The 13,957-nt window shown below is 34.8% G+C and overlaps 1 protein-coding gene across 6 annotated transcripts in view; it reads right to left on the bottom strand.

Moving 5' to 3' along the window:
• Nucleotides 1-13,957, bottom strand: part of SNX29 (sorting nexin 29) — a 126,821-nt gene that overhangs the window by 81,479 nt on the left and 31,385 nt on the right. For all 6 annotated transcript variants that reach the window (XM_074599288.1, XM_074599289.1, XM_074599287.1 and 3 more), the window contains exons 12-14: nucleotides 13,290-13,353; nucleotides 11,895-12,023; nucleotides 3,167-3,249 (exon numbers count right to left, since the gene is read on the bottom strand). In XM_074599288.1, the coding sequence (XP_074455389.1) occupies nucleotides 3,167-3,249; nucleotides 11,895-12,023; nucleotides 13,290-13,353 (276 nt within the window). The remainder of the gene's footprint in view (nucleotides 1-3,166; nucleotides 3,250-11,894; nucleotides 12,024-13,289; nucleotides 13,354-13,957) is intronic.

Here is a 13,957-nt window from a genome sequence, read left to right as displayed (position 1 = left end):
TATTATTTTTGGTGAATTTTGAAAGCTATTTTAAGAGCTATTTCTTGTAAATCTTTCTTTAAATTCTTCAGCCAGAAACTTCTACGATCAGCATTTTCATATACATACATAAAGAGGTCTGAAAAATGGTACACATCGAAGTCTTGCTGATGGCTGAGAAATCAGGATGCTCATTCATTAAATATTTAAATACCAGTATCAAACTGCCCAGCCTATGGCAGTGATAACTCATTTTGAAAACTGGTATGATATTCTGAACTTGACACAGTTCTGACTCTTGGGCAATTTATTTATAATCACATTTGCTGAGTGTTTTTTTAAGTCACCGCAAAGCAAAGTATTATGCTGAGTTTCATTTATTATTTTAGGAAACTATTTAAAAGCCATACTCAATAGCATCTGATCTGATTATTGTAGCAAACACTGATTCCTCCCTATTTATAGTCATAAAAATAACAGCAGAAGCTCAATTTATTTTGACTCTTTCAAAAAAGTTTCACAGAAAGTCTAAACACATAGCATTCTAAAATCTACAATACATTTAAGTCTTTTGTTTTGATACCATTTGGAAGAAGATTAATCATCGTTGAAATTGCTCATTATGATAGGACGGCAGTGAAATTAGTTGTATGCAACAGTTTATGCCTCCCTGATGAACACAATTTCCTAACATTACAGCAAAAGAGGACAGCTGGGAGTTTTCCGAGTTTAAACAGATCAGAACTCCATGGCCCTGTCTACATGTAAGGCTAGTTAGAAGTCAAGAACCTCTGAGTGTGTAAATTAATATATAAGAAAGCGGTAAGAATTTTAGCTTAAAATGACAAAAGAGGAGAAAATAGTAGTTTCTTCATCCTATTTGCTTCACAAAATGGTCACAATCTCAGAACACAGTAAGAAAACAGGTCTTGCAAATATACTCTGTAATCCTTTGAAGCATGTAAGCTAATTAAGAACAAAATGATGTAAGACGAAGTTATACCACAATTGGAATTCAATAATTTTCCTTAAATTACACTACGATATATGTACTGAAAAGTACAAATACCTCTTTCTAATAAATACAAGTATTCTTAATTATGAAGGCTCATATCTGAAAAACAATGAATGCTTACAATGAGATACTGCAAGTTACATATATAAACCATGGGTGTAATAGTTTCTCTAAATCTGGTAAAAGAAAAAAAACATTGTTTTGTTTCCCTCTCCTTTTTTGAATTGTATCTAAATACATTCGTTCTGACAGATTATTTGCATGCTTAAGTACTTCTTTTGAGTCAGAGGCCCCACTAATACTAAAATTCCACATAAATCTCCAATGACATGTAAGAAAAAAAAATACATTTTATAAAAATACAACGTGTGAAGTTAAAATATAAGAAAAATTATTACAAATAGTGCATGTAGATGAAATTTATTCTGGTCAATACTGATAAATATTACAGAAAAATACTGTGGATTGATTAAATATCCTTTGAGCATAAAGCATACACGTATTCATTTTTAGAAATGTTGGTACCGTTCCATCCCCCCTTTTCATCTATAAAATCTGACCATCCTACTCAGTTTCTATTCTTATCACTCGCTAATTTGCATAATTTTAACATGGCAGAATATAGCTAGCCTAGGAATATTTTTTTTCTTTTCCTATAATTACACTCATCATGGAAACTGTCAGTATCTAATGAAGGATAATTTCTGCTATTATAAGAAGCTTAAGCGATGGTTTTCGTGAATAATTCTTAATATGAATCACTACACTCCAGCAAAGTCGGAAGTAAAAACATGTGTTCTCACTAACAAAAATCCTTTCAAGGATGAATGAAGTTTTTAAACTACAGATAAGTAGAGTGACTAGCCCTTGAGAGAAGAATTAACGTCGTACTCATTCATACAGCCACTTACATGACCACAATATTGACAATTAAAAAAAAAGAAAGACAGATGGTGCCAATTTGTGAAAAGCCACCTCATCTCTCAAAACACCTTCTGCAGTCAGTGGAAACCCAGGTCCCACCAGAAGATGATTCAGAATCAAGACTCCAAGTCACCAAGTGTCTTGGACACTTTTCTCACCACTGCCCACTGAAGAAAAACAGGTAATCCTATTGATAACTTAACTCACTATCTTTCAGATACAAAATCTGCTCATTAGAATCAGAGCAATTAAGCAAAGAAAGTGAAATGTCTGGTCTTAATACAGAATCTATTTCAAACAGTCTGCAAATACTGATCTCCGAAACAACATTAACAGTATAATCTAGAGATATTAAACTTTCTCTTCTCAAAATAATTGTTCTTATGTTCCAATATCACGTTAACTTTTAAGTTATTTTTAAATTAAGTTTTCATCTGATAGCTTTTTCTGGAAAGTTTCTTACTGAAAAAAAGTAAGACCACCTATCTACCAGAAAATGCACTGTAAAAATATGTACAAAAATCTACATTGGTATTTTCTTAAAAGAAAAAGATATCAAATATGTTATTTTCACTATTGGGAGATAGTACTCTATCACGGTTGGAAGAGATGAATAAGGCTTATCATTATCTCTTGCTAACCCACTTTCATATAAATGATTTCATTTGCTTTGATGAAGACTTAGCAAGGAAAGCAAAGACTTCTTGATTGTTTCTACTCAGCAGTAATTTAATAGTATGCCACCACATAACATTCTTTTTGTTTGATATCAATCTGCATTACAAAGCTGTTCGCAAAACAGCAAATAGCCCAGTCAGAGATGCATCAGGGACAGTTCTCATAGAAACAGAACTGCCATCTTCTCACGTGCTGATATTTTCCAATAGAGGGAGGTCTGATGTCATACTAGGTAGCATGTGGAAGTGTGAACCATGTCCTAAGCCACACTAGGACTGTTTTGTGTGGCTTAAGTGTTGGTTACGGACCAAGGCTTGCGCAGGATTGAGTGTCTGGTCATCTATGCATTCCAGAATCAATCAGAAAAGAAAAAAACACAGATTCTTTAAACCAGACACATGGCTGTTCACTGGTTATTCTTTCATTGTCAGTTTTTATACAACTCCAGGAGTCACTTCCCATCATTTGCTTACTATACCTCTGCCTCTAATAAACTCTGTCTCAATGGTAGCATACAGAAAAACAAACCCTGTGCACGGATTATTTTTATTCCCTTCATTTTATCCTTACCTTCCACTGTTTGCCCTTCTCTTCTGAGCATCTGGACAGCGCCTACATACTTCTTAAGTTGCACTTTCAGTACCTCATTTTCTCTGTTCATAAAAAGAACAGAACAAATAAATATTATTATTATTTTCTCAAAGCAGAGAGAAGCCCCTTTCAATGGAAACAAATATACTACCTGTAATAATAAGCTTTAGTTAAGTTGTGTCAGCAGGATGAAAAAAAAAAAATTACTTACACATTAAATAACACATCAACAGCAGAGTACCAGGAAAACTAGGTTTCCAGGGCCACATAAACACATCAGTGAAATAGATTATCTCATAAGCAAAAAACATTCATTAACTGTTTAATTTAGATTTTCTATACTATACTACACTAATGGAAAAAAAAATGACACAGTCTATCTAAATCAACTGTCAATTAAAAAATAAAGATGGGATACTAGACAAGGAAATACTGAATTCAGCCAGTATAAAATTAGATAATCATTTTCCTAGTTGTCCAAGTATTTAATGTCAAGCAAATAAGAATTCAGCTATAGAAACAGACTTTATCACTGTAGGAAAATGACAGCAATTCAGCAAGGTAACATTTTTCCACATATCATTCCTAAATAAAAGCCGTAAGAGAAGAAATTAAGTTAATCCCTTTGACTGTTATATTTCAGTGCCTGTGCCCTTCTGATTTTTCTTTCGGAAGTATAAGTATTCAAACCAGGTAGTACCATAGCTCCACCTAACAACATTAAGCACCTTAGTTTACATTTGAGAGGGAAATAAAACAGATTCTAACCAAAAGAATTTTAAACAAAGCTGACAAATCGCATGTCTGAAAAGTCAATTATCTGTTTAATCCCATTCAGTTAACTAAGTACGACAGAAGTATTTATACAGAAGAAACATAACTAAAATGTGTTGTAAGACAATGAATGCAGACAACTTTTACTCTTCTTTAAGACAACATTAGGATAGAAATATCCAGGTGCTACAGGTGCAGCACATATCACATACAATAAACCCACAACTGGTTAGACAGAAGAGAGAACATGGACAGGTCAAAATCATGCCAGAGGAGTGTTACAAGCTCTAGGAATGATGAACCCTTGATATGTAACAGATTACAGAAAGCTGTAAACAGATTATACACAAAAAGGTAGACATTTTATTTATGTGAATTTATTTATGAATGAGAAGTATTCAGAAACACATGCAAATATATTTTATGGTCCTTATCATACTATATATATACTCATACACACAAACGCAAAAAAAAAATATATACACACACACGCAAAAATAAACTGCTGTTGTGAGCAATGCCACCATATTCATATATAAAAACCCTAGACTAGTACTATATTCATATTTCTATGGATTTCAAATCAGTTTTCTGAACTACGTAACCTCAATTTTATTCAGTCTGTTAGTAAGAGGTTGCTAAATAATTTAGAAGAAACTATTGATTACCCAACTATCAAATTTTAACGAGGTCCTTGATGAGTTTATGATATTTTTCATTTCCTAGACTACAAAGAACAAGTCAGTTTTTCCACCAGAAATGAACACTGATATTCAGATTAAAGGGGGAAAAAAAGTCAGAAACACAGTTTAATTCTATCTACTATATTGAAACAAGTCTAAATAATTCATTAATGAAAAATATATTCAGATGACAGCTAGACAAAAAGCTTTCTCACCAGAAGTGTAAATACATTTGCATGGAAATAACTGTATACAATTACAATATATTGAGGTTTAAAGATTCTCATGAAATAATCATACGCCATCTCATTTCTACATTTGAGAACAGACTCAGTGCCTTCCGTCTGTACTGAGACAGCATTAAAAAAAAGAAAAAATCCTTTTTTTACTATTGTGGCTATCAATGTAAAATTGATACAGTACAAATGAACTTCAGAAAGACTTTAATTCACTTAAGGTTTGTGATACAAGACTGAAATTCAAAGTAGGATACTATGGCCCAGTCACAATTTTCTAATATGCCTCTTTATCAACTTATTCTTTCTCATTCTTTGACATTTTTCTCACTACTACTATTTAGCTAGATTCCAAAGAGGGCCCATCCTGATTTACATGAATTTATATAGCTCTTTTTATCAGAGCATGTTTTAAAAAAATAAATTAGCAAGCACTCACTAAAAAAATCTTTAATGACTTCAAGAGGAATTATATCAGATATCCATAGCAAGTATTTTACAGAAAGAGAAACTCACGTATAGGACTTAAGGGTCAGATTTGCAGAAATTCTTGTTGAGCTGACCCAACAGTGCTACCTATTGTTGAGGATGTTAAATACTTCTAGGCATAAGTAAAGCATAAAACAAGTTCACATTTTGGGAAACATATACCTGACTTTTATGCATATAATGAATGAAAAGATAGCATGCAATATTACTGGTATATGCATATCCTCACCAAGAAATTAATTCATGCCAGGAAAAGTAGCAACTGTTCCTTAAGGACTCTGATAACAGAGAGGATGAATGTAACAGGATAACAAGCAGCATGTTCTCACATCAATGGGAGTACAGTGGAAGAGAGATGCTATTCACATGGAATGCAGCAGTGGATCAGCTGCCCTGCTGGGACTTCTGCTGTGTTCTTGAAGAAGGACCAAGGCCCTGCAGGTGAAATCTCCCCCACCTTCCTTGTGCTCTAGCATACCGTTTAAAAACAATGGGGGCACAAGGGGAGTTGAAGGAGGTTGGTTATTTTCCAGTAATGTCCATAAAATTTCTGTAAGAAATAGTTATGCTTATTGATGCGTGTATACGTACATGAAGCACAGTTAAAAGTCTACTATGCAAGTCAAAGTAGACACATCTTATGTATGTCAAAATAAGATTTCTGGCTGTTAATACAAATGAATACCAGTAAGAAAGTGTTTTAGAAGAGCTGACTTCCAAACATTTCATTAAAAGGTTAAAGAACAATATACCTTTAAGTTATGATTTTTGTTGCAGAGGAAGAGGCCTTATAGGACTTATTTTCCTATACCTTAAGATAAAAAGAAAAAAAAAAACCACATAACTAATTCTGGAAAAAGATACAGAAATTCCTCTAGTGCTTCCATAAAATGAGCATGGTAAGACAACAATTTGAAGAAGAGTAGTTTCTCATGTATCTCAACTATAGAGGCCTGAAAAATACCATAATTAAGTTTCTGGCACAAACACCAGATACTAACAAGTGCTTTCTGTGGAGCTTGCTCCTAAAACTTGTCTTATTTTTAAATTCAGGGTTGCAAAAAAAAAAAAAAAAAAAAAACACCACAAAAATCCAACAGATGTCTGTCTTGATAAAAACTCAGTATTTTAGAAAGCACTATAAAGATACCACCTCCAAACAATTTAAAAAATTACATTAAACTTGAGAATGAATTAAAATAAACAGTGTACAGCAAGAATATGTAGAATCTATATGCAGAAGTTGGGTTAGATGACTTCCAGAGATGTCTTCCAACCTGAACTACCCCATGATCCTACTACTAGCAGGTGAAACATGACAATTAATTGTCATAATATACACCCTAAATGAAATAAGAAAAATGAGAACTATTACTTATAGAAATGGAAGTTGAACTATATACAATATAATGAGATTATAGTATAAAACCAAGCTCTGAAAAAAAACTGTGACAAGGAATGATGTGATAAACTTAACTGCTTGTCGTGAAATACAAACACCATAAGCATGATCAACTGAAAAGTATTCTCACGATAGCTTTACAACATAGACTGTGCTCAAATCTAAATTATGCTCTATCTTAGCACTGATATTACATCTGAAAAAGCAAAAAATGGCTTTATGGATAAGAAATATGAGGAAGTTGTTTATCTTATCTCACGTTTTATAAAATGGTTTTGTAACTGTGACATGTCACTGACTAACTAAGCAGGGAACACATCATTGAATGTAGGAATATTCAAATTAGTTTTCAAAAGCAGGGACAAGAGATATTTTTTCTTCTCCCTAAGAAGCTACTTAAGGTAGTGATGCAATCATTTCAAAATGCTCAACACATCATTTCACCCATCACTGAAGCACTGTGGCTCTGACGGAAGTGTTGTAAAACAGATTAATATAAAATGCCAAATCCAAAAGCAGTGTGGCTTAAATAATACAGACACTAGATAAAAGGAGTCAGATTAAGTTACAAAATGTACAGTAAACAGAAGGTACATAAAAGTATAAGATAAAGCATTGTCAAATTCTCATCCCCCATTTCCCTACAGAGTGCATTATCACCTTCTCTTTCTATCTGCTTTTCTTGCTACAAAGCCTGTCCTTTGCAAAATGCTTTCCTCCAACATTTCTGAATATAGTCTAAGAATATGCAATCTGAGATTATCCAATTTCACAGTCAACTTCAATGAATTTCTTTGCCTCGTAAAGGGATGTAATAGTATTCCATACAGAAAAAAGAATCTCAATTAAAAAAATTTACCACTGCCAAGAAGCCACTGGCACGACATAATCCATGCAATTTGAGAAAGACTCATTGACAAGGAAAAAAAAAAAAAAAGAAAAACAACAAAAAACCAGCTTATAAAATTATGCTAGAGAGTCTATTTAATCTATTCTATCGGAAGGCTAGGAAATAGGTTAAATGCTGAGACTGCTCCTTTTTAAACAATATCATAACTGTTATGAAAGAGCTATTCAAATACTTTACATGGAAGAATGAGATTACCACTACTTGAAACTAAAATGACGTAAGAATTTTTCCATTTTTCGAAAAGAACTTTGGAAACTCAGAAAAATTTCTCTAAGTAAGCTAGCATTTTGTCTAGGAGACCAGAGATGCTTCAGAGAGTCTAGGAGACTAGCCAAATAAATCAATTTTGCAGATATCCAGAAGCAATCATTTCAACACTGACTGATGTGTCACTGAAACTCGTGTTCTCAAAACCTTCAGGGAGATATTTACGTCAAATTCTTCACAAGAGCTTTGGGGACACATAGAAATAGCATCTCTCATAATCCGACGCATATTTGTGCATTAAATTACAATAGTCAGATTGTTACTGAATGATTTTCCTTGCCTTAAGATGTTCAGAATATTACAGTTGAGGAATTTTTTCTACTCTGGTCATGTGATCAATTGTCTTCAAGGTAAACAGTGAGATTTCACTATTACAAAATATCTGAAACTTAGTTTCCTCTCACTCACCTAGTGTATATGCAGCACTTACAAAGCATTTCATAATATTTTTTTTATTTCAAATTCTTCAAATTATTCAGCTTGCCCAAATTCCAGGTTTAAAATATTATTTATTTAAAAAATTGTACGACTCTTACTATTGCAGTAGCATCACCTACAGTGTACGAAGTGAACAAACAAAATAATTTAGAAGAAAAACCTATATTCCAAAATAACTATATGCAAAGTTTCTTATGTGCTAGAAAATGAGCTGCAATGAATCATTAAAGAAATTCATCCAAAGTCCAAAATAACCGGTGACACAATGATTTTTTGTACCTAAGCAGCTCCCAACACTGTTTTCGTCTTGTGCCAAGGTAAACTGACTTCTAGAAGAACAATCAACACAACATACCCAGTCACTGTAGCACTAAGATAAATTAAATAAAAGTCTCTGTAATAATAAGAAAAATTAAATAAACTTGTTAAAAATAGCAAGTTAGTCTAAGTGAGCATCTCTTTAGATCCTGTTGTAAAAGCTCCATATCTAGTCTTTAAAAAGGTATGTGCATGACAAATATCTGATTCACCCATATGTCACTGCAAATTCTAAAACTGTGGGGGAAGTGAGTCAAAGAAATATGAATATACAACTCCTATACCCTGAAACGTGAATATTAAATGATGAAGTATTTGCATTGTCTCGATTGCCCTACATCACATGAATGTCAAACCCACTTAGGCATATCTCTCCTTCCCTCAAAGTGAGTAGATCGGTATGATGTGTAATCAAAAGCAGAATTAGTACCATTCTAAATACTTTCTTTTTAAGAAAGCTTTATATTTATCATTTTCAGATACTAGTTCTGCTATGCAATAAAAAGCTTACAGAATCTCATCTGTGGTACTTCATGACTGACACTAGGCACTCTGCACATGCAGAAAACAAACACTTCTCTTTGTGATAAGGCACAGATTACTAATCTTGTTTAACATTCAGGATAGGTTTGTTGTTTACTATACATGTGATGTGAATCATTCCCAATATCTTAGGCATCATAGGTTACTCCAGAGCTTATTTAGAATTGTAAGAAGAAAATCAGGCTATTACAGGAGCATTTGCCTTCAAAAGCCTTTCTTAAGATAAATCACATTTATATAAGGGGAGAGTTAAAATTCTTTTCTTTTGGCATAGCTGCAGCACAAAGTCAAGCTGCAGGCAAGTCACTACCAGGTCAAGGTTGTTTTAACACCTTCATTAGTGACCTGGACACTGGGACAGAGTGCATCCTCGGCAATTTCACCGATAATACAAAACTGGGGAGCAGCTGATACACCAGACGGTTGTGCTTCCATTCAAAGGGATCTGGACAGGCTGGAGATTTGGACTCAAACAAACCCCTTGAAGTTCAACAAGGGGAAATGCAAGGTCCTGCATCTGGGGAGGAATAGCCCTAGGCACCCATACATGCTGGGGGCTGGAAAGCAGCTCTGCAGAGAAGGATCTGGAAGTCCTGGTGGACAACAAGCTGACCACGAGCCAGCAATGCACCCTTTGCAGCATAAAAAGCCAACAGCATTGGCACTGCATTAGGAAGAGCACTGCCAAAGGGTGCCAAAGGGTCACTGACAACACCATTGCCCAGAGGGGTTGTGGAGTCTCTATCTGTGGAGCTACCCAAAACCTGACTGGAAATTGTCCAGAGCAACCTGTTCCAGGTGACCTTCCCAGAGCTAGAGGGAAGCAGTTGCACCACTTCAGAAACTGGTACTGTTGATACTGTTTGGCAACGACTGTTGCTTATGATACAGTGGTTGATAAAGCCATGAAAACCTGACAACAGGACAAGAAAAAAACATCAGCCCAAGGAAAACAAAATCATGCATAAACAATCAGATAGAAGGACGACAGATCGGATGGAAATGTCACTGAAGAGGATGGATAATCCATTATTTACTACTTACATACGTGAGGGTACATACAGAATGCTACCTGTGTCAGCAGCAGCCGACACATATTCTATATAACTGAAATCAATAATTAAATACATAAATATTCCAACTCAATTTAACTGACACTAGGATCTGACTGACGTACGAACTTGGGAGGAGATGTGTCCCCATACTACTCTCAGTGTGGAACTATATAAGACATGTACCAGAGGAAATACTGTGGAATAATGTTAAAATGAAACAGTCTCCAAAAGTCCACACTGGCTCTAGATCAGACAGCCAGAATCCCAAAAATCTATCTTCTGCATTTTTGAAAAAAACCCTACATTTTACACATTCATTAAATCAGACATTTACTCTACTAGAATGAGCATTTCGTTATTCTGGGACAGCAACATCAGCCTGTTCACAATAAACAATGACGCGGTGTTCCCCTCTGTTCCCCACACTGTTCCCCTCCTCACCCCCTTATATTTTAAAGCTGTATCAGATTTGAGGTTTGGAAAATACTGTTTGCAGACAGCACCAGGTACTTTAACAACATTAAGAATATCATAGACGCAATAGAAGGAAAAAAACCCAGGATCTTTATATTGTGATTTGTTCCAGACTGGACAGACAGCTAGACCAAGAATCTCCAAATTATCAAGTAAAATAAAAATTAATTTAAAAAAGGAAAAGGGAGGGAGGACAGAACTGGGCAAAACAGATATAAGAAGAGAGAAAAGTCTTCTTACATTTACCTTACACATATGAGAGAGATATCGAGGTGCTGGAGCGAGTGCAGAGGAGGGCAACGAAGCTGGTGAAGGGCCTGGAGAATAAATCTTATGAGGAGCGGTTGAAGGAGCTGGGACTGTTTAGTTTGAGGAAGAGGAGGCTGAGGGGAGACCTCATCGCTCTCTACAACTACTTGAAAGGACATTGTAGAGAGGTTGGTGCTGGTCTCTTCTCACAGGAAATTAGCGATAGAACAAGAGGGAATGGGTTCAAGCTGCAGCAGGGTAAGTTTAGGCTGGACATTAGGAAAAAATTCTTCACAGAAAGAGTGGTCAGACACTGGAATAGGCTGCCCAGGGAGGTGGTGGAGTCACCATCCCTGAATGTGTTTAAGAGTCATTTAGATGTGGTGTTGGGGATATGGTGTAAGGGAGAACTTTGTAGAGTGGAGTTGATGGTTGGACTCGATGATACCAAGGGTCTTTTCCAACCTAAATGATTCTATGATTCTATGTATTCCTTTGTATTTAATCTCATTATCTAACTGTTGCTATTTTCATGGCTTATTTTTCTTAGTATTAGTCTACTTACTTTTGAAAATTAAACTTGATGTTCTCATAAATTCAGCTCACTAATATTCTTTCCTCTGGAGCTATAACAGTGGTTTAACTATCATTTTAAACTCTCATTTCCTGTTAACACTTATCAAAACAAAAACCACAAGCCCACTAAATTTCAAAGGTTTTCTTCAGTTTAAATTCAACTAAAGTCCATGGGATTTTTAGTCCTACATCACTTATGTTCTACTGAGAACTAAACTACTTGAAAATGATTTTTTTCTTGTATGCAGAATTCCACTGATGTTACATTTTATGACACTTTCAGCGCTTCTTACCGTGCCAAGGCTTGGACTTTCGTGGCATGTCGCTCTTCCTGTTCTGCTACTTTCCTTCTCCAGTTGTCCATTTCCTGCCTTAGCGCTGCAGAATGCTCCATCTCTCCATCAAGCAGATTTCTCAGAGACCTGGAAGAAGGCAGCAGCCTCTGTTAGAACGCTGCAAACACCACTTAGTAATTAGAGGATACTCTACAAATCACAGAGTAGGTTGCCTGAACAATACTATTAATGTCATCCTAAAATTTCATTATTCAATGTAATAAATTCACCTGATTTGATTATACAAATATATGAAAAGCTACAAGGAAAAAGGACCCAATCAGAACAGTTGTAAGTGCTTACTATTAGTTTGTATTACAATCTCGTCAACATGGCCAAAGCACAATCTATTATGGTATCTACTGTACTACCAGGCAGAAAACAGGTCTCAATTCTTCAGTGCAAACATATACATCTCAGGAATAATCTATAAGCATATTGCTACAAGCTATCTACTAGCAAGAGCAGGAGACAGGCAGGAATCTTGCCTCTATTGAGGGCACAGCCATAGACCTTTGTGTAAAATCTTTGATAAGATAGCAAAGGTCAGCATGATGCATAATAGTTAAAACCCAAAGTATCCTGGTCCCTCCGCCAAAAATAATGTGAAGCTGAATGGGGCAATAACTTGCAATTATGGGAGTGGGGAGGGTGAGAGGCAGGAAAATGGGATCAGTTGGTAGTCACAACTTCTGGGGAAAAAAAACATTAAAATACCTATAGAAAAATGTAAGTTACCAAAATAGCTGTACTACAGCATAACAACGGTGCACTTTGAATAGATTTGTATTTTCATTCATCTAATGATGTGTTCCAATAAACTAAGTACATACAAAGTAGGTTTGATAACATTTTAAACAAGTGACTTATCATTTTTACATTTACATCATCATTTTGCCCCAAATGAACATAAGGACACAGACAAATGACAGCCACTTTCAGCGTAACAATGTTAGACATCCTACACTACTTTGCACCAGAAGGGGAAAAAAGGAAATTTTCTGAATATTTGTGTAAGGGCAAACTTTTATTCATTTGCAAAGCTACCTTAAGAGATCTTAAGAATATTTTGACTATAAGTTTTGGTTTTGAAAAAGCTACAACAGGCAAAAGCTCGTAAGATAGACAGAGTTATATGTGATTCAAATTCAAAGGAAAAAGCTGATCTGCAAACATTACTCTTCGGTATCAACAGTTGAATATTGAAGTATTAAGCTTACCTTTCACGGAAAGATAATACATAATCAAAAAGATCACACAAAGATTATGCAAATCTTTACACAAAGGACATCTTGGACTAGAGAACAGATCTTTTTAAATTATAGTGCCTCTTGACTAGGAAAAGAAAAATACCTATTTTGTTCTTCCAGTTCATCCTTTCTATTCATCATGGCCACAATAGCTTGGCGAAGTTCATCTAAAGAGAAGGAACAAAAAAAGATTAATTTCTGTGTGTATTTTTGCTCATTTCAGATCTAAAAGTTGTGTACATAGTGGCACTAATTCAGCAACGTGCTTAAAATGATGCTAACATCATTTGCTATTCAACAAAGCACATAAAAATGCTCTTAATCTCATCACTAATTTGAGCAATCCTTCAAAAATTAAATTCAAATTAAATTAGTCTGCATCTGGCTTTAATACAAATGTTTACAAGTTTGCCTGTGGCTGCAGCTCTATTGTTTTAATCGCAGATGTATGGGACAATACACCTTTTCATGACATGTATATTAATGAGATACACTGTTACTTCTTCAAGTTGCTTGTCTTCCTTGCTATAAATTCTGACACAAGAAATATAACTATTACAGTGAGACCAGAGTACAGAAAGTGTCATTGCTGCTTCATGGCTCTTCTCAAGCTCAGTCTTGAACACTGCCTTAAAGATGAGATTTCTGAATCCTGTAATTTCCCATAAAAACCTTTTTATTTCCTATAAATACCTTAAAAAATACTTTCTGTCATTACATCAAGAAAAAAAAATAAAGAGATTATGACAGAATTTTATAATTTTTAAAGAC

This window comes from Larus michahellis, chromosome 8, assembly GCF_964199755.1.
Source record: "Larus michahellis chromosome 8, bLarMic1.1, whole genome shotgun sequence".
Taxonomy (NCBI): Eukaryota; Metazoa; Chordata; class Aves; order Charadriiformes; family Laridae; genus Larus; species Larus michahellis.
The sequence above is the reverse complement of the archived record's forward strand: the minus strand, read 5'-3'. Positions and strand labels throughout refer to the sequence as shown.